The sequence below is a fragment of the Tauraco erythrolophus genome, chromosome 3 (genome assembly GCF_009769465.1).
Source record: "Tauraco erythrolophus isolate bTauEry1 chromosome 3, bTauEry1.pri, whole genome shotgun sequence".
NCBI lineage: Eukaryota > Metazoa > Chordata > Aves > Musophagiformes > Musophagidae > Tauraco > Tauraco erythrolophus.
The window spans coordinates 17,263,580-17,286,147 of record NC_141467.1 but is presented as its reverse complement, the minus strand read 5'-3'; the positions used below and the strand labels follow the sequence as shown (position 1 = coordinate 17,286,147).

The window sequence follows — 22,568 nt, the reverse complement described above, 5'->3', positions numbered from 1 at the left end:
CAGAGTTAACAGAATCTTTAAGAATGCGGATTGATCTTACTTAACCTGGGATCCAACAAGGAATTTATGTGGATGGGTTTTGGGTGTTTCTAAAATGTCTTACAACACTTGGATCATTTAAAGCTTAGTGAATGTGATCTTTCCATTGAGAAAAGTTTTGTGAAGGTCAATGTGTAGGGTTTGTATAAAGGTATTCTTTGCTGGAGGACCTGCATATTGGGTTTATCTTCTTTCCACGCTCCTGCATAGAACAAAGCTGGCATTCCCTGACCTTCACAGCCTGTCACTGTCCCCAGGCTCACTGTGACAAAGAAGATTAAGAAGGGATTAGGATTATACATTTTTCCCCTCCTGTTCTGTGACGGAGATCTGTCATTTACATTAGGCAACATCAACCAATGTTCTGCTGTTGTCAACCAATGTTCTGCTGTTGTAAAAGTGCTCTAAAATTTCAGATATGACATATCTTGTTACTGAAAAGACTAAATAAAGGCAGTGACATACAATGACCAACTCTAAAGTATCTGGATACAGAACTAGTTGTGTCATTTGTTTCTAATTAGTCGTTCAATTAGATATTATATAATTCCCCATACAGCAGTTTTAAAAGTGGTCAGGCATTTTGCCTGTGCTCTTCCTAAGATAACCGTATCAGGCAGATTCATATGTGGATGCTCTTCATCAATAACAAGTACTACTTGCATGCTGTTTGAATTTGCATTGCCAATTTGAATGTTTTGCCTATACAGTCTAATCTATACACACCTAACTGTAAGAATTGAAAAAATTCCTTTGCTGTGTGCAAAAACAAGCAGCACAGCTGAGGCTTGGGACTAAACCAGGGAGAACAGAATCCTATCAAAAACCTAATCTTGATGCTCAAACATTTCTTTTTCAGTGGTTCCCACTCATTGCCATTTCTGTCTGGCAGTGCATACTGAGGAGCATGCAGCTGCTCAGCCTGACAGTTCCAGATGGAGCTGGTTTTGAGTTGCTTGCATAGAGGGGAAAAAGGTGATCAGAACAATTTTTTAAAATGAAACAAAGTTTACAAATTCATATAAGGAGGAAGCAGTAAATTAAAACTTTTAGGCAAAAAATAAGGGCATTTGTGAAAAGTGCAGAGATTTGTGTCTCACTGACAAATTACTTTATGTGAGTATCGTAGTTTCCGTTTCATGTCACTAAAACTAGCAGAAGAGTAAGTGACTTGACATAATCTGGTCCTTTAATGCACCCATGGATAATTTATGATTTCCCGGGTCAAGAGGCTGAAGCCAGGAGTTTCGTTAGAGTGAGTATAAAGCAAATATAGATCCATGGTTGGAGCCAGGGGAAATTTAAGTACCTAAAATCTGAATTTTATCAGAACTAAAGCTTTTCTTTTCCTAAAGCAGCTTGTCTTGATACACATGTCCAGAACTCTTTCCTTCCCAGACCCTTGTGAAGTATTCAAGGCATAGATGTGTTTATTTCACAGAAATTACACCTACAAGCATGAGCTATCTATAAACCTGGCCTTTCAAAATGAGCTGGTGGTTCAGATTTCTTTCTACTAAAAAAGTTGATCATCAATGCAAATGTACATGCCTGGGCTTCGATGACAACCATTTGTTAAAATGAGACACTCTGTTTTGTATCTCTCATAATGAGTGCTTTAATCACTAAATTACAAATAGCACTTATACTTTACATCTTCAAAATTCATGAATTCAGTAACCTTGAACTTCTAGTAAGCTAAAGCAACATCAGTAGCTGAGATGCAGTATTCTCCCTCTCATGACTACATGATAACCTGCTCCTTGGGACACTATTATGAGACTGGAAGCAGAATATGTTGATTTGCAACTATTTGGAACTCCTCTACTTTGAGTAAAAATTTTATTCACCACAGTACTGTACAATGGTTTTATTATTAAAATGACAAAATAAAATCAAAATTTTCAAAACAAAATGCTTACGAGTGAAAATGAGATATGTTATCTCAAACATAAAACATAGCTCTTTCGTTCCATGCTCTGAACTGGATCATTTTTCATATGGTTTTAGGTCAAAAACTAAATCATGAAAGAGAAATTATATTTTCTAGACAGAGACAGAATTATTTTTCTGCCATTAAAAACTAATATTTTTTGTGAAAAGTCATACCTGATCGTATATGAAATTAAACACTAAACTCCAATTTCTTTTAAGACTAAAATCACAACCACAGATTGCAATGACAATACAAACTACTGTGTTACTTATGAGGTATAATTGCACAATACTTAATTCTTTTAATTAGTTTCTCACTTGAGCCATTGATGTCACATACCTTTTTTAGTTTGATGACTCCTTCCTGGGTATTCTCATCTGTTGTGATGTCAAACAAGTTTCCCCCATCTCCTGGAACTATGTTGTACTCAATTTCTGCATTTTTCCCAAAATCAGGATCCACAGCTCTGATCCTTCCAATCGCAGAACCAACGTGAGAGGACTCAGGTACTTTTAAATGGAAGATACCTGTGACAAAGTGGTAGACAGTCATTCCTGGGATTTCTTGATAATTAACATGATACATTTGATTAAAGCCATGAAGCCTGTGCAAAATAAACAGATTTAAATAATCCAGTTAAAACGATGAGATTAAAGCAAGAAAGTATTAGAAAAAGATATGCATGTTTTACCCACTGAACATGCTAATTCTCCCTAGTTTCTAGATTTGGTCCAAAGCAACTGTAAGGGCCTCAACATCTCTATCTCTTGAGTTATTTATCTATAGTTCTATCTTTATTTTTATCCATATGGTTGACCCTTTTGAATTAAATTCTACTTGTAGGCAGTACATTTTTATAAGTATTTTCCTCCCTCTATGTTTAACAGTTTTTAGTATGTGAATTTTTATTCTGTTTAAGAAAACATATCTATGCATTTCAAAGTAGTTGAAAGGAAAAATTCAGTGGAAAAAGGATTTCCACCCATTTCTATAATATTAATTATTATAATCATACATAAAACTTATGGGAGGGAAAATATTGTTTAAACATTAGCCACCAGAGGGTGCTCTTACAAAAATTTCAATGGCAAAGAATTTTTTCAGCTGTGCACAGTTTTCTTTTCAGTTTATTTACTATTAGTGATAATAAATTTAAAAAAAAAAAAAAAAAACACAAGAAAATTACACACTTTTAAAATAAGCATTATTACTGATATGTGAGGACAAAATAGTTTCATTCAGGGAAAGAGTTATGTTGATAAAAATGTTAGACATGAGAGTTAAAATTTCCAAAAGAAAAGGTTCAAAGTACTTTGAGTCAGCCTTGACTTTAATGACATCGGCAGCAGCAGGTCTCAGTTTATAACACTGTGCCTGGCTTATTACACGGCTGCTGAACCACCTGCCTTTTCTGCTCAGCCGTTCCTCTCACTGTAGTCACTTTGCACAGCTGCCAGTGAACACTGGCTGCCATGGCGAGTATTTCCGGTGGGCAGGTAGCACTTGCATTTCTTCATGCAGCAACCTTTGCAGTCAAAACAGCCAGCAGCTTTTGGAGCTGATTTCAGCAGGCCAGGGATGTTTGATTTGCTTCATCTTGGCTCTCAACAAAGCTAGCATTTGCTTACCCCATCATCTCATTTTCTTGAGTCATCTTCCAACAGCTCTCACAGATCAGACCCTTTGGCACAGTAAAACATCGGCAATGACCTTTTCTATTCCTCTTCACGTGAGCACGTAGGAGCAAGGGAGAAAATTTACACCTCTTTTTCAATAATATAGCAGGACAGGTATCTGTGACTAGTGGGAGGCATATTAGGAGGATGTGTCCAAGATTTCCACCTGGTAGTGGTTCAGTCGCACTTCACAAAATAAGGCTCTGAGAAGTTGTATATCATGTAACAGCAGGATAGATGACTTTCACATCCAGCCACTGAATTAAACAGCAGACACTGCTCCCTGTTGATATCTCCCTACAATGCATGCTGTGTCAGCTTTTTCAGCTCCACAATATTTCCAGATGAGGAAAAAAATGACATTGGCACTTCTGGATTAGGAGCAAACCTGCTATTTTGTGAGGTAGCAGTTTGGGCTATTGTACCTATACAGTTGTCTATTTGATTGCCTCTGAAAAAATGCATTTCGTCTGATTTCTCCCTCTGTCTGTCAGTGTGCAAAGTATATCTGAAGGCAAAACTTGCTTTACTTGTTTGAGAAAATCCCTGTAAGTAAAGTCTGCTTGTGTCAGCATCCACATTTAGACATTACCATGTGTAGCTTTGTAGTACTCATTGACTGAGCTACTAAAGGTTGTGCAATTATCAGTTCACTACTTTTTCCAAGGGAACATACTAAAGGAACATTTCCTTCTTCTTTTTACAAAAGAATGTACTAAAGGAAGCTTTATTTTTTCTTCTTGTTTTAACAGCTGGAAAGGAGCACTATGATGCAAAATATTATCAAGACAAGCATAGCCTCAGCTACTTCCTCATTGTACTTCAATGACTCTGAGTAAAGAATAAAATTTTAGCATGGTATGCAGGAGACAATTACAAATCCTCCTACCATCTAATGTCACTTACAAATACGTGTATTACTGAGTCTCTGCTATAAAGCTATTCAGAAGAGGTGAAAGGAAAGGGGTCCAAAGGGGCTCCATCTACACTTGAATCTCACATTACCTTTCCAGTACATAGTTCTAGCCCTGATACTCAGGTCTCTTACAGACACTCACGTTGGATGATAGAAATCATGGCTGCAGTGTTTGCTCTTTACAGCCACAATATTGGTGAAAGTAAAATGTCAGAACATATGATAATGGATTTTTCTTTCTTTGCCTAGTTGATCTGTTCTTAGTGAACTGAAGAGCACTCAGATTCATTAAAACAAACATTTCTCTATAAAATATTGTACCTGGCTGTAAAGTGTATGAGACTTAGATGAAGTCAAAGAAACACCACATTACTCATTTCAGATGGTTTAGGCTTTTATCAGTTATGTTCAATGAGCTGGCATTTCCTCACTTCCAGAAATTCAACAGCAATAAAGATGGGGTCATTCAGATTAATTTGAAACTCTGAAGTAATCTTCAACTCTGCCAGAGTCAGATCTCTGAAGATGTAGTATGTAATTACACTGCCATCGTCCTCCTGTAATGGTATCTTCACAGCATATGGAAGCTGTTAATGATGCTACTGTGACAACATACTTTCAGAATAAAATAAATGAAAAGAAATAATGTATATTGTTGCCAGCGTAGCGAAAAACTTTAACAGAATAAAATGTGTAGCATGAAAACCACCCTTTTTTTTTTTTTTCCCTTCAGAAAATAGTCTTTGTACAGAGGACATTTGAAACGATCAATACATTCTGCACATGAAATGTAACAGGAAGTGAGTTTTGTAGATATTTATTTTTCTGTTTCTAGAAGACATTACTTTTTGCTGTGCACTTGCTGTGACAGTTTAGCATTATTCTCTTTTTATTGTCCATTTTGCCTGTATACACTACTACCTCCATTTGCTATAGAGGTATATTGAAACAGGCCCAAGTAATAGCCTTTTACTCCCAGAGGTCCTGAAAACCTTGTTCTCTGCAGCTTCTAGGAATGATAGAAAAAGCAGCTCAGACAAACTTACGCAGCAGCTGGTTACGCTGATCAAACAGTTCTGTCAGATTTTGTAGATTGTCTCATGTGACTTCTCTGCCTACAAAAAAAATTTCTTCTACTTGCATAAATCTCTTTTAAATGTATTTTATAAGTTTACTGCTGGCTTTTTGTAAAGGATGAGTGATACGGCACGTACCAAAGGAGCAAGCCCTTACTTCCCTCAGACTGCACTACGAAACTGGACTCTGCAACTAGTTATGCTTCTGCTGATTTCAGTCATGTATATTATATGCATGTCGAAATATTTTCACATATAGGAAAGCTAGTAGTTGTGCCTGGTCAAGATTTTTCATCGTAAATGGAATTTTAAGAAAAAAAAAAAAAGTTATTTTTAAAGCCAAAAGCCATGTACCAGTTGACATGCTTAACTTATGCAACACTTCACACTTAAATTGTACTTAAAATTCAATCCATAATCCCAAACTAAAGAAAGTCCAGTGTTTCTGTAGTTTAACATAATTATTCAGACATTCCCTTATAGAGTTGGTGTAGTCTCCTGTCTATGTGACTTAAAGTGGGAAATTTCCTTGGAGTTTCAGGTTGAGCAGCATCGATGAGGATGATAAAAATAAATGAGTAATGATGCTGTTGAAGCTTTTAGGTTGAAATGACTGATAGGGTTTATTACTGAGCCCAAAAGCATTCAGGAAACCAAGCTGGAGGTGAGCTAACAACTAATACATGCTGCCTCTGAGTTTCTAAAACAAAGATGGTTCCAAAGTGCATAGCAGGAAGAAATCATAGCTGAGTAAGTGACAGGTAATCAGTCATATCGACTGAAATTCAGCACACATTTACAGTTCTTTTGACATGATTAGATTAGTTTTCTTTTTTAAGGCTCAAAAGCTGTTCTGGGGGTTGTTTTTTACTTACAATGATTTTTTTGTTTTGTTTTGTTTTGTTTCTCCACACCATTTTACCAAAAAGGTTTTAAATTCTGATGAGAATAAGAAATTATATCTCTCCAGCAAAACAACTATTAAGAAATAACCCAGGTTAGCATCTAAGGACTTAAGCTACATGCATACCAGCCTTCAACCAAACAGCTGTAAATGCTGTTTGAGGTTTTTTTTTTTTCTAATCTGCCATCATACAGGTACTATGTGTATGTAAGATTACTCTCTCCTGTTTTTTCTTTGTCTATTTTTTTTTCAGTTGTCTTTGGCAGCCGCCAAAGTATTGCATTGCAGTTAATCATGATAGCACAAATCTTACAGGCAATAACATCGAAATAAAATAATTTGTTTCTCTTTGATCTAAAACTCTAATGTTTTCTCAGGAAAAAAAAAATGAATCATATTACATATATTATAATATTCTTGTTATCTTAAATTACCAAGGCATTTCAGTTTTTATCTTGGCCAGGTTATAAGGGCACTGATTTCTGTCTGTTTAGGAAGAATCCAAAGACAACCGTTCATATTTACTCAATAGTGTTTTAACAATAGTGTAACAGGCAAAAGAAAGGATACTGTAAATACAAGCAGATATTCAGTATACTAAACCTGTTACTTCAGCTACAGCTAATCAGCCTAATAATTAGTGACATCTGATGTACATACTCCTAAAACTGGGAAGCTGTGATTTAGAATAGCAGCACGAATATATTCATGCCTGTCCTAGCTGAGGCTCTGTGCCCTGCAGGGGACTGGGACCTTCCATATGGAAGAGAAAGGCCAGGCTTTGTCACCACATACCTTCGTGGAGGTCACACATGACTTGGCACAGGCTGGTAAAACTTCAGTAATGGCAAGGCTGCTCCCATCCTCAAACTCACTTCTCTGAGTAATGATCATGGCCTAATTAGATACAGCATAACCATTCTTAAAAACTCCTCGTTCTGTGCCGAGGATCCCGAAGTTCACACCTAGCTAGAGCTACATTTCCCCAGACTGCAGAGATCCTGGATGCCCAAGGTTCCCCAGTTCTTCAAGGGAAAATGAGCAGAGGCAAATCTCCTTTTGATTTTGATCCTGTACAAGTTTAGGGTAATCTGCATAACGGAGTTTTCCCCAGAGCTGGAAGCTGCTGAGACAGGACTCTATCAGCCCCTCAGGTGAGCTAGCAGCCTGAGTTTTTGAGGCTATCCTCTTTCTTCTATCCCTAAAGGGAGAAAAAAGTTAATCATACCTTGTATAGTTTTTATACACTAAAAAATTTCAATTTAACCATTTGCTGGTTTTACACTGATAAGCTGTTGTCAGAAAGCTTTCTGAAAATAAGCCTCCCCATTGCATGTCGGAGACTAATTCTAAGAGCATAATATCCCCCTTGTTAGAGCAAGGGTTCAGGAAATGGGAAATACTAGTTCATTTTCTCATCTGAAGATATTCAGACCCATAGCCTCTGTCTCCACAGAGTGCTGTGTGTAGCAAAGACAATGGAGAATATTCTGTTTAACAGCCCAATGTAGAAATAATTCTAGAAGCAGTTGTTGAGAGCCACAGCCACTCAGATGTGTATGTTTTAATACCTAGACAAGAATAATAATCTGCTTTAAAGAATCTTAAATTTTCTTTTGTATGGTGGCACAGTTTTACTAGGAGTGGAAGAAAATACTCATTTCTAGAACTTCCTCACATTTATAATAAAGGATTTCTCCTCGATGATATGGAGTTGAACTCTGACAAGCTGAGCAAGCTGAGGAGACCAAATCAAGTTCCCGAATAACTGCTTTAACCACACTGTTATTACTGTATGGAAGATCTCACCATTATCACTTCCCTTTCCATTGGTCTTGCTATATGGAAAAGTGGTGGCTAAATGGTCATCAGTGCAAAGTTTGACTTTGTCAATGCGTTCATGTGTTAGACAACATACTTCCTGGATCTTTGAGGCCTTATGTAGAAAATCAGTTGTGGATGATCAGCTAGTTATGTATCATGATCAATAAAGAACTATTCCACTGATATCTAGTCTAGTGATTAAGAAATTATTACCAAACAAAAAATGTCAGTTAAAAAAGTCCAAAATACAATAAGAAAGATAATTTTTTGGGGTATTGTGTAAAAGTTTGAATGTTTTTATGTCAGTTATGTAGTGGTTATAAAGAATTATCAAAGTGTAGCATGCCTTACAGATAGAAAAAGGATAGCTTTCAGGAGAAAATGTCTGTCTTTTTTCAGAATCTGAGGAAGCATGTAATTGGCATTTATCAGGAAGGTCTATTGGTAATATTCTGGTGATCACACCGTCACCATGAAATAAATCAATACACTTATTCCCTCTATAAAATTTAAATTGCACGATATATGTGAAACGTTAACATGATAAAAAGTATATTGCCAAGGATGAGATACAGAGTTTGTAATGCTCTGCTTAACATCTCTGCTTCTTAAATACCTTGCGGGAGCTTTTTCATATTTTCTTTATTACTCTGGCACAAAATATAATAACATAATTTTACTACAATTCATTCACTCTTAAGAACGTGGTAAAACCATTTACTTTAGGATCTAAGCCAAGTGCTCTAGATCATATATATTGGAAGAATCATTTTTCTCTCCAGCAACTAAGGAAATTAGGTCCCTGTCTTTAGTCCTCTGAGTCACACCTTAGTTGCATGTCTAAAATCACCTAAACAAAACATGCTCCACATCTGTATTACTCAGAAGACTTTCTCTGAAGCTTAGATTTTCGCATGCTCATTGGGTATGTATTATGTAAATGGTTTTCCCTAAAATATGTATTACTTTTCTTCACCACGTTGGAACAATCTGAAACAGAAAAATATTATTTTTAAAGATAAAAATATGAAATCATCAAGTACAAGTGCATAATAGTTTATTGTTCTTTGTTTTAAGTTTTGGGTTAGTGTATACAGTTTCCTTAAAATACTTGTGATTTAGTATGTGTTATAGACCAAAAAATAGTGATACTTGACCTCACTTTTGTAGTCTCTTATACTTTACAGCAAGTATGATCAACTTATAAAAAGTGATGTTTATATCTTCCAACTTAAGTGTTTAAAGGTGAGATCTCTATATAAATACTGCTCCTTTTGCAATGAAATATGTGAGTAGTGAGTTCTTAATTCTAGATTCTTTTATTGAGAATATAGGTGATCACGTTTATAAGATCAACAAATTTGCTGTGGAAGTCACTGTGAAAAAAATAGTTTCCATAAATTCAAGAGAAAACTTGAAAGAGTTCCTCTAGAATATTTCTGTTATTTTCTTTTTATTGTTATAACTTTGTTTATGGAAAAATTCAACTGAACATGTATTTATTTTGGACTTGGAGAAGACAGTTTCCAAACTGCTTGATATCTGCAGCTCCTGTTACTGTCAGTAGGAACCTCTGGATTGTTGCAAGCACTTTTTGGACATCTCATTTAATGCTTTCACAAAGAGCGGAGTGCTCCTGAAAATCTGACTACAACTATGGTTGTTAGGTACTTCTGAAAATTATGAGCCTAAACTATTGTGATTATAATTAGATAATTACATATGGTCTGTTTCACTTCATGTTGCACTGTAGCCTCTAAATTTTCAGAAAGCAAGCCCACCACAGTCAGAAGCAGAAAGGCTGTGTTGATTTCTTACTTGGACAGAAAGACTTGGGGAAAAAGGCAGATGCTGCCAGAAATGATAGTGATGCAGCAAATGACACTGTAGTCTGTGAGTCACATTGCAACCAGTTCTCATGGCATTGCAGAGCAATCTCATGCTGATAAATCTGTAGCCTTAGCTACTCTTCTGTATCAGAGAGTAGGTGGAGATGCATGGTGATTTTAAGCCACTCCAAGGTTACCATGGATAATTTCATGCATCCAGTCTAAGTACTCTCCGTGTCTTGAATGAATAGTTTCTTCATTGCTCCCCACAGAAGACACGTTGGGGTGGAATGAATGTCATGATTCCTGCCAAAGGTTGTTGAATTTCTATGAACTGTATTTGTTTACACCTTCTATACAGAAGGTAGCAGATGTAAAACACAATTACTAATGGTAATAATCTACTATGATGATAATGATGTGTTTAAAAATAATTGACCTATAAATCTTGCTGTTAATGATCAATTACCACTTAAACCTGATGATAGGGAGAAAATGAATTGGAGAAGTACAGACTAATAACAGAATTTTATGACCAATAGATAATATTTAACTTTCAACAACTATTGTGCTCATTGGTGTTTCTTGGACTATTGCTTACTGTGCAATCAGAGTATTACATTTTAAGTAGTGACAAATTACCTATATTTTTCATTGGTTAAGGAATAGTACCAACATATAGCTATATTTGTTTTCATGCTCTGCTTTGCAGTTAAGGGTCCATTCTCTCTCAGTTTAGAGCTTTAAAGGGGTTTTTGTTTCATTCGATCAGTATTCCAAAGAGTCCTCTAAGAATAGTCTTTGCTAGTTATGCATCCTTAAGAAAGTTGAAAAACAATATTAGTGCAGTAGATATAAAATTTACTAAACATTTAGTGTTTTGAGAATCTATGGGAACTGAATATTTCTCTCTCCAGTTTATTTCTCAAGTCTTTTTAAAATATAATGCATTAGTTGAGTTTTGTGTCATGGTTCTGTCTGAATCAAATGTTTCACTCTTCAAGATGATTTATAATCAAGATCATGCAACAGTGACAGCTACCAAAAAAAAAAAAAAGTTTCTAGGAAGCTTTTACTAAGACTACATCCACTTTTAGGGGCAAATCAGCTCTTATTGAAAGTGCACGAAGAATTTTGAATAAGAAAATGAAATAAGAAATGAATAAGAAAAAAGTAAGAGAAAGTTGGTAGAAGTGTAAATAGAAATCTGTATAGATGTTGAATTTTATGTTAACTCCTTTATGTTGCACACACACAAATAGTAACAGAAGCCTACTTAACTGTCAGGTGCTGTGACCGAAGGTGGGCTGCACGGCCTAGATTGCAAAACATAGACTCAAAAAAGCTACAACTGTACAAAGAAATTTCATGTACCAGCTGTACTCTGCAGCCTGGAAGCTAGCCAGTATAGAATGACCTATTTCCATGGTATTAAATCCTTTTACCCACACCAAAATAGGTCAGCTTCATGGAAAGAGGCTGTAGAAAATAGTTCCTGATCTGCACTAATTTCTTCAAATGCCCTGAATTTGTCTGAGAAAGCGTCACTCGGTGTTGGTCAAAACTGTGCCCAGTCACTGTGCTAAGGCTAACAGTACAGATGATGTAAATGTCCAGAAACTTTCCTCGACGCTGTCATCCTTTAAGTCTTCATAGCAAAATAAAATTAACCATTGCATACCTTCTTTTAGTCTATGTAATAACGTTTATAATCACACTTATTAAGTGGTGGTGTAGGGGGGAAAAAAAAATGCAGAGTTTTTTTTTAAGACTAGCTGTCAAACATGTATCTAACTCAAGTGGGTCAAATAGAAACAAAAGGCAAGGGTCACTGAGCTGACAGTGTAGTGGCCAAACCAAGCAAGACGGAGCTATAAAGATCTTCTCTGGGATGGTGAAGACTCATGATCTCAATATAGCAAAATGTGGGGAGACTCAGAGCTCGAAGTGAACTAACAAAGACTAATTTATTTTAGCAGTGTTACTATTGGGAAGAGAAAAAAAAAACACTTGGGGAGGAGAAAGAGCAGATGGCCACACTGTAGTTAGAAAAATGACATCAAGGATAAATTTGTGTCTCTTTCAGAAGAGAGGCAAGAGTGTGTGTTGAATGTAAGGATAGACAGGGTGAGTAGGAAAGAGCAGGCCAGAGGACAGGGAGATGGAGATGCAAATAGTACAGAGGTGTGAGACCTGGAAGGAACCTGCATTAAAGAGGAGGTACCCTAAGTCCTCCGATTCCTGTAAAAGCACTGTGCAAATACTGATCTGCTAGTATTTATTCACATGCTGATTTGACTATTGTTTTGCTGGTGTTAGTGTTGTAGTTAAGTGACTCACTGATGTTACAATCCAAAATTATAATGGCTGCTGGTTTCGTGATGAGCTTACAATTACACGGGCCTGTTTCTGGAGTCTTTGCATTTCTGAGTACCAACACTCCTTGAAATAGTTGGTTAAAATATATGTTCAACTCAAAAATACAGTTCTAGTTTACCCCAAACTCACAGGCAAATGGAAATTAAGCTTGGTTTACAAAGCTGGTGCTTTTTTTTCCTTTATGCATTATAGCATAGAGATTAGAATATTAAAGAAGATCGAACAGACTAAGATTTAACCTTCTCTCTCTTTCTGATTCAAAGTGGACTGGTCTCCTACTCTGACTTGGTCTCCTACTAATCACTGCCTGCAGGCTAGTCTGCAATGAATCGGTCCACCTGTCCTGTGTTAAGTATCTCCCATTTGGTATAAAATAAGTAATTAGCGTCTGGAACTGAATTAGGGCATCTTGTCTGCCAGGCAAATTCTTTAATCAATGAAAGACAGACTCATTTTCATTCTGAGAACCAATGACGATACAAGTGCTGTATACAAAGCACAACAACTTTAAACAGGAGTACCAAGAGAAAGCCATTCTTCCCTATATAAAGTGCAATGGATAGAATAACTTCCCAGAAGACTGGGTTGACTTGTTAAAGTACATAATTAGGCAGATCAGAGCTTTGAACCTTAATCCCAAGTAAGTTTTCAAGAAAATTGTTGAAGTAGAGAGGAAATAAATGTTCCATGTTTTTTATTTGGTAGTGTTTTAATTTTTTAATTTAATCAAAACCTCTGCTTTCATTCTTTTAATTTTTGAGGCTAGTGAACAGAATAATTTCTTCATCACACAGTCTTTTTCTGTAAATGTCTAAATTACTTCTGGATGAGATCTATGTAGTATTTTTCTGAAATCTTTAAAACCAGATACTATTATGCGAGGAACTGCTCTCTCATAGGCCACTCATCCAAAGCAGTGGATTTCTGCTCTCATGTGGAGCAGAAAACCTTTTACTTGCACTATTCATATGAACCTAATTCTGCAATAAATTCTGAGCCAGGCTGATTCAAAGCCACATGAATGGAATAAGTCACATTTAGTTTATATAGTGAAAAAAATTGACCTGCTTTTATACAATAAAATCTATGTTAAATAGTGTGTGTAATTTCTGTGATGTGCTAAGTTTCTCAGAACATATAAATAAATAACTATGATAAGAGTTTTCAATCCACAGTGTGTATGCATAAGCACATAGAGGCAGTCTATTCTAAGTTCAACGCTTGGTTGTCTTTTCTTTCAAATAGTTCTTCAAGTTTTAGTATGTGAAAGTAAAGCCATTAAAATGTGCTATGAACCAATAAATAATCACTGAAAAAATGCTATCTAAAGGGTAATAATATGCAAACTCTGTTCCTAATATAAAACTTTGTTCCTTGGGGCGCCTGGTCAAAGGATCAGGAGCACAGGTTGTGTTCTCCTCTATCCCTCCAGCTGTGGGCAATGACGAGGGATTAGGCAGGAAGTACCAGCAGATTAATACCTGGCTCCGAGCCTGGTGTGTCCAGCAGGGGTTTGGGTTTTTTGACAGCGGCTGGATCTGCAAGAGGCCAGGTCTGTTAGAAAGGCATGGTAATAGCCTGTCCCACAGAGGGAGAAGGGTTTTGGGAAGGAAGTTGGCAGGGCTCATAGACAGAGCTTTAAACTAGGTATGAAAGGGGCTGGGAGTGAAATCAGGATCACTGGAAGGGAGCCAGAATGCAGTATGCCAGTGCTTGTGGGGGAGGAATGCACTAGCACGATCGTGCAGTCTTGTGAATTAGCAAGGGATCAAGGTGTCATGCCGGATTGCGGACGGACCCCAGGGGTTGTTGAGGGGTTGGTTACTGTGGAAACATCTGAGCATCATCAGGGTGCTCCAGGTACCTCATCAGGGACCCAAGTCAAATGCCTCTATATGAATGCCCGCAGCTTGGGCAATAAACAAGAGGAGCTGGAGATGCTTGTGAGCCTGCAGCGCTATGACCTGATTGGCATCACAGAGACATGGTGGAATGACTCCTGCGATTGGTGTGTTGGACTAGAGGGGTATAAACTGTTCAGGAAGGACAGGCAGGGGAGACGAGGAGGGGGTGTTGGCCTCTATGTCAACGAACAGCTAGAATGCATGGAACTCCACCTGGCAAGTGATGACGAAAGAACCGAGTGCCTGTGGGCCAGGGTGAAAGGAAGGGTAGGAGACTTTACAGTGGGAGTCTGCTACAGACCACCCAATCAGAAGGACCAAGTGGATGAGGCCCTACATAGGCAGATAGGAGTTGCTGCTCATTCACAAGCCCTGGTCCTCATGGGGGATTATAACCACCCTGATATCAGTTGGAAAAACAACACGGCGGGGAACAAGCAATCCAGGGGATTCCTGGAATCCATTAATGATAGCTTCCTTATCCAAGTGATAGAGGAACCAACAAGGAGAGGTGCCATGTTAGACCTCGTTCTTGTCAATAGGGAAGGGATGATAGAATCATAGAATCATAGAATGGTTAGGATTGGAAAGGACCTTAAAGATCATCCAGTTCCAACCCCCCTGCCATGGACAGGGAAATCCTCCACTACACCAGGTTGCCCAAAGCCTCATCCAACCTGGCCTTGAACACTTCCAGGGATGGGGCATCCACAGCTTCTCTGGGCAACCTGTTCCAGTGCCTCACTACCCTCAATATAAAAAATTTCTTCCTTATATCTAATCAAAATCTCACCTCTTTCAGTTTAAATCCATTGCCCCTTGTCCTATCACTACACACCCTTGTCAAAAGTCCCTCTCCAGCTTTCCTGTAGGCCCCCTTTAGGTACTGGAAAGCTGCAATAAGATCACCCCGCAGCCTTCTCTCTCCAGGCTGAACAGCCCCAACTCTCTCAGCCTGTCTTCATAGCAGAGGTGCTCCAGCCCTTGGATCATCTTCGTGGCCCTCCTCTGGACTCGCTCCAGTAGCTCCATGTTCTTCTTATGTTGGGGACTCCAGAGCTGAACACAGTATTCCAGGCGGGGTCTCACAAGAGCTGAGTAGAGGGGCAGAATCATTTCCCTTGACCTGCTGGCCACGCTTCTTTTGATGCAGCCCAGGATACGATTTGCTTTCTGGGCTGCCAGTGCACATTGCCGGCTCATGTTGAGCTTCTCATCAACCAGCACTCCCAAGTCCTTTTCCTCAGGGCTGCTTTCAATCCATTCTCTGCCCAGCCTGTACTTGTGCATAGGATTGCCCCGACCCACGTGCAGGACCTTGCACTTGGCCTTGTTGAACTTCATGAGATTCTCACAGGCCCATCTCTCCAGCCTGTCAAGGTCCCTCTGGATGGCATCCCTTCCCTCCAGCATGTCCACAACACCACACAACTTGGTGTCATCTGCAAACTTGCTGAAGGTGCACTCGATCCCACTGTCCATGTCTCCAACAAAGATGTTAAATAGCACTGGCCCCAGTACTGACCCCTGAGGAACACCACTCGTCACAGGCCTCCATGTGGACATTGAACCATTGACCACAACTCTTTGAGTGCGACCATCCAGCCAATTCCTTATCCACCGAGTGGTCCATCCATCAAAACCACGTCTTTCCAGTTCAAAGACAAGGATGTCATGTGGGACAGTATCAAATGCTTTGGATAAGTCCAGGTAGATGATGTCAGTTGCTCTTCGCCTATCCATCAATGCTGTAACCTCATCACAGAAGGCCACCAAATTAGTCAGGCAGCATTTGCCCTTAGTGAAGCCATGTTGGCTGTCACCAATCACCTCCTTATTTTCTATGTGCCTTAGCATAGTCGCCAGGAGGATCTGCTGGTTGACTTTCAAGGATCATCTCCTCCAAGTTCAAAGGCATTGCATCCCTAAAAGGAAGAAATCAGGCAAAAACACCAGGAGACCTATATGGCTAAACAAAGAACTCCTGGCTAAAATCAAATACAAAAGTGGATTACACAAAGCATGGAAGCAGGGACTGGTAACCTGGGATGAGTACAAGGAAGTTGCTTGTGTACTCAGAGACCAGGTTAGAAAAGCTAAGGCCCTGACAGAGTGAAATCTGGGCAGTGATATTAGAAATAACAGAAAAGGATTTTATATGTATGTGAGAGAAAAAAGAAAAATGAGAGAGAATGTGGGGCCCCTCCGGAAAGATATGGGTGACCTGGTTGCTGAAGACATGGAGAAGGCTGAAATATTCAACAACTTTTTTGCCTCAGTCTTCACTGGCAACCACTCGAACCATACCACCCAAATCACAGAGGATGATGGCTGGGTCTGGGAGAGTGAAGAACCACCCAGGGTAGGAGTAGATCAGGTCCAGGAACACCTAGAGAACCTGAAGGTGCACAAGTCCATGGGACCTGATGAGATACATCCACAGGTCCTGAAGGAACTGGCGGCTGAAGTTGCTAGGCCACTAGCCATCATATTTGAGAGGCCCTGGCAGTCTGGTGAAGTTCCTACAGATTGGAAAAGGGCAAACGTAACCCCCATCTTTAAAAAAGGGACCAAGGACAACCCGGGAAACTACAGACCAGTCAGCCTTACCTCTGTGCCAGGTAAAATCATGGAACAGATTCTCCTGGTTAGCTGTACTAAGGCACATAAAAAATAACCAAGTGGTTGGTGACAGCCAACATGGCTTCACTAGGGGCAAGTTGTGCCTGACTAATTTAGTGACCTTCCACAACAAACCTACAGCAGTGGTTGACATGGGTAAAGCAACGGATGTCATTTTCCTGGACTTGTGCAAGGCGTTTGACACTGTCCCACATGACATCCTTGTCTCTAAAATGGAGAGACACAGATTTGACTGATGGACCACTCGGTGAATAAAGAACTGGCTGGATGGTCGCACTGAGTTCTGTTCAATGGTGCAATGTCTACATGGAGACCAGTGTCAAGTGGTGTCCTTCAGGGGTCTGTTCTGGGTCCAGTGCTGTTCAACATCTTTGTCAGCGACATGGATGACGACATTGAGTGCACCCTCAGTAAGTTTGCCGATGACACCAAGTTATGTGGTACTGTGGACTCACTTGAGGGAAGAGATGCCATCCAGAGGGACCTTGATAGGCTTGAGAATTGGGCCAGTGCTAACTGCATGAGCTTCAACAAGTCAAAATGCAAGGTCCTTCAGCTGGGTCGGACCAATCCTAGGCACAAATACAAACTGGGCACAGAGCGGGTTGAGAGTAGCCCTGAAGAGAAGAATTTGGGGGTGTTTATAGATGAGAAGCTCAACATGAGCCGGCAGTGAGCTCATGCGGCCCAGAAGGCCACCCACATCCTGGGATGTATCAAGAGAAGCATGGTCAGCAGGTCAAGAGAGGTGATCCTCCCCCTCTACTCTGCTCTTGTGAGACCCCACCTCAGATACTGCGTCCAGTTCTGGTGTCCCCACCATAAGAGAGACATAGATTTGTTGGAGCGTGTTCAGAGGAGGGCCACAAAGATGATCCAGGGGCTGGAGCACCTCTGCTACGAGGACAGGTTGCGGGAGCTGGGATTGTTCAGCCTTGAAAAGAGAAGACTTCGGGGGGACCTAATAGCTGCCTTCCAATACCTGAAGGGAACCTACAGGAAGGCTGGGGAGAGACTTTTTACAAGAGTGTCCACTGATAGGACAAGGGGAAATGGGTTTAAGTTGAAGGAGAACAGATTTAGATTAGATCTTAGGAAGAAATTCTTCAGTATGAGGGCGGTAAGACTTTGGAATAAATTGCCCAGAGAAGTTGTGGATGCCCCCTCCCTGGAGGTTTTCAAGGCCGGGTTGGACGGAGCCTTGAGCAGCCTGATCTAGTTGAGAGGCGTCCCTGCCCATGACAGGGAGGTTGGATTAGATGATCTCTGAGGTCCCTTCCAGCCTATGCCATTCTATGATTCTATGATTAATATCATAATTATGAAATAATTAATAGATGTATATAATAGATCATCCAGATAACAGATCAATCAAGTAGCATGCAAAGGTTATATAACTAAGAGAAAAAAAAGGCTAGGTCTCATTTATAAAGGTCTTTTTTACTTGCATTGAAATTCCTGGAACTATGTCAATGAAAGATATTCTTTTCCGGTTTCTGACTTGTCCGTTTTTTTGACTTTTCTATTTAAGATTGCTGTTTCCCCTACTCTCTCCAGTGGAGGATTTAATATATTCTGTGAAATTCATTGTACTGGCCACTCTTGAAATCCAAATCCAATTAGAATCATAAAATGAATTAGCAGCAAACTTCTACAATATGGATAGGCAGATGATGTGCAAGGTCCTAGAAATAATCCTTCAATCTTGCCTTATTTAAGGTGTTGTTACCAGAGAGATGAATGATTGCATTTCTGTTTCGAAGCATGTTAGCATTTCTGAAAATTTGCCATGCTCTTTTATGCAAACTGACTTGATGGATTTCACTGGGATGCTTCTGGAAGGACCAATGACAGAAAAAAAAATGGCCCTTACGATGTCTAGACATTGCTCTACAGCCATCTGAACATTTCAAATGTGGTTGCCAAAAAGCCCTGAGATAATAGTTTCTGACCATCAGAGAGCCGCTTTCTTTAAAGCCAAGATGTGCACAAGCAGACAAAATTCAAGTATTGGGTCCAAACCTTAATTAATTTTTCTTCTATTAAAATCAGTTTTCAATTGTTCCCCTAGAACATTGATTTATCCTGTGCATTGGAAATGATATGATGAAACATAGCGTTAGCCAAATATTTCCTTTGAACACAAAAAGGGAATTAAGGGAGTGTCACTTTAAAAATCTACACCTTAAAAATAAGCCCAGCTTATTGCTGTTTTCGTAAAACACTTGAGAATGGTCTTTTATTTGCTAATATCAGAATAAAAAGAGTATCTATTTTAAAATTCAATTGCATTTCTTTCCTATCAGGGCCTTATCCTCTAAAAGTATATTTATGTCCTATTAAAAGAAAAAGACATAGTATTCCTTTGACTAAAATGACTTGCATGTGCTTTTATTGCTCAGCATATAAGGGTTTATTCCTCTAAATTGCTTTCACAGTCACTCTGTCATCAGTGGGTAAAGGAAAGAGACAGGAAAACTGAAGCACAATAACTTTACAAAATATGAATCAACCACTTCGCTTAATTGGTTTGATTCCATAAAGTATAATTTATATCAACTAATTATACAGCTTTTGTCATTTAAATGTTGAAGTAAATATAACCCATCCATCCTTTCTTGAATTTTAAGAGTTGGAAACAAGCCACAGCTGTCCTTGCAGCTAGCTCAGACTAGTCTATGGTTTGATGCATTAAGGGTTAGCCCATTAGCTTCTAGGAAGGATGTGCTGAACTGTTTTTTTACTTAGCCAGCTATCATGCGTGTGAGTGGCTCAGAGAGAAAGGCCATCAGTTCCCTTCTGGACCCAGATGCATGCCTACAGATAAACAGCTTTTATCCACTCTTCTCTGTTCAAAAGCAATGTTCTGTTGTACCAAATTTTCTTTTAATTGCTTGAACATCATTGTTATGACAGGAAAAATACTTTCCTTTTCAGTCTTTGCCTTATATTTTTTTTTCTGGTTTTGGCAAGAATCAAACTTTGGTGTGAAACATTTATTTTAATATATACAAAAAGTTCTATATTTAACAATAAATCATGCACAGTAATGCAGAAAGTAAGTGTACTGATGAAGAGTCAGGCAAGACGTATGTAAAACACTTTTGGAAATAAATTTCTACTAATAAAATCATTCAGGTTCATTTTTCCTTCTAGTTATAAAGAAAATATCAAATTTCTGAAGTGTCTCAGTTTTCTGAAATGTGGGCCAATACATACCTGCAGGTCAAACGACTCTGACAGAGACGTATAATGTTTAGAAGTTTCCCCTTTGTTACTCTCCTCATTACTGTAAGACACACAAGATGGGAGTTCCCCACTGAATATGTTCAAAAGCACAGTTTCTAAATAAAAAATTCCAGCTTCAGCAGGATAGTCAGTGGTTTTGCATCAATGGATGCTGATATTCCATCTGAACCCACGTGTCTCCTTAAAGGACCCTAGATGAGATGAAGGTGTTCCATGATATATTTTTTTTGGCAAGCTTGTAATGTATTATTTATCAATGTAGCTTCTTCCAAGCATTAATAATGTATGTTCTCCCACTTCTACTGTGAAATCTTGAAATCTTTTTTTTTTCCCAACTTAACTAAGTTCAGAAAATAAATTTAAACTTTATTCTGCAATAATTAATATTTTCTTATTTGATAAAGTAATCTAAGCATAGCATCTTTGGTATAAGCCCTTTGGAAAACTGTGGTCCTGATTATGTGATGCAAAAACATTTATCCTGCAGCAGTTAGTGTTAAAGGATCTTCAGTCCCTTTTTTCAGTCTGGACTTGAACTTCCTGGCTTTGTTGACCCACAATGAGTAACATGATAGTGGAAGTCTCACTCCGAGCAACAGTGCGGGCTCTTTAGGTCTTGCAAGGCTTGGACTTGGCACCTACCCAGATCTGATTTTAAAGGTTTATTTTTCACATAAACTAAAATTCTGCACAAGTATCCTTTTAGCTATGGTAGTCAAGCAAATTACAAACTACATTTCCTGGCAGGTAGTTACTCTGAATCATTGCAACGTTTTCTAAGAGCAAAACTGAAATATACAGTTACTATACTAGAAATAAAATTCATACTCAACTTTTTTCCTATCAATTATTTTTGTTTAGCTGTAATTAGCCTTGTGTCTTTGAGAATTTCAGGCACATTATACATCATGTCACATACTGCTTAATCAAATGGGACTGGCTAAGTAAATCCCCACTGATCAGGATTTTTGCTTTTACTATTCTGTTTAAGCAGAAATCCTTAGTTTACGAGAATATAAACATGGTGTCTGTAACACATCCCAAAAAAGAAGAATATTTTGGGTAACTGTCTGCCTTGATCAAGCTTGTTCCAATACACTGGAGTCCTCATACTGACATTTCAGCTTGTAAGCCATGCTAAATGTTTATTGTTTTCAATATCAACACGAACCTCCAATATTATTCTTTTCTGTTTTATTGAGAGTCACTGCTATAATTCAGCTTCTGTGACATTTGGTATAACAGAACGAAAAGGTTTTCAACCCTGTTAGCATGCAAAGCACAGGACAAGCTTGCTCTCTTGTGATTATTTTTGCTCCTTCATAGCAACAATTGTGCAAAGGCGTCATAACTACAGTGCATGTATTAAATGAGACCTCAAGGCTGTCTTCTTCAAAGAGGATGCTGTATTCCATGATATCTCTGTGTCATGAATACTGTCTGACATTGTTACTTCTGTGTTTTTTGTAACATCACAGATGAAGGCATATAATAAAATAGAAAACTACTAAGGCCTCTAAAAGGAAAGAAAGTAAAATATGCAACTGAAATCAGACATGGGAAAGAGCATTAGGACCAAGAAACTTGCCAATGCACTGAGATTTTAATTTCCAGGAATTTACATTATTTCCTCTTGCACTTCCTCATACCATTTCCTCTGGTACCCTTCCAGCAGCAGGGGTTCCAGCTGAAAGGAAAGGACAGATTGCAGTAGTGGGCAGTTTAACAAGCATTGAGGATGAGGACAGTGGGAATGTTGGTTTAAAGAGACCCTCTGGCATGATTTGCTTGTTTATCAGATTTGGAGCATCTCAGAAGTGTTTTGACAGGATGTCAGGAAACACAAGGAGGTGCCAGTGGCTATAGTCCATGTGAGCTCTGACAAAATAAGATAAATCTGGACAGAGGTCTTAGAGGTGAAATTTAGGTTGGCAAGTGAAAGTTGATGTTAAGGACATTCATAGTAGAATAGTCTGAAATTGTCTCACTATGTGCAATCAGGGAGAGAAAGATTGAAAGATAAAGCTTTAAATACCTGGCTGAGAAAGAGGTGTGAGTAGAAAGGATTCACATTATGGGAAATTAAGGGAATTTGCTAAAGAATGGGTTCAAAATTAATTTTAATCATAGGAAAAACAGGCTCCATAAAGTTTTAAAACTTTCCTATGACCATTGTGATTCTAGCTGCAAAGT

The 22,568-nt window shown here is 38.6% G+C and overlaps 1 protein-coding gene across 3 annotated transcripts in view; it reads right to left on the bottom strand.

The window, feature by feature from the left end:
- The window catches only part of CDH12 (cadherin 12), a 172,857-nt gene that overhangs the window by 50,978 nt on the left and 99,311 nt on the right, over positions 1–22,568 (bottom strand). For all 3 annotated transcript variants that reach the window (XM_086609021.1, XM_086609022.1, XM_086609023.1), the window contains one exon: positions 2,315–2,502. In XM_086609021.1, coding sequence (XP_086465147.1) covers positions 2,315–2,502 — 188 coding nt within the window. The remainder of the gene's footprint in view (positions 1–2,314; positions 2,503–22,568) is intronic.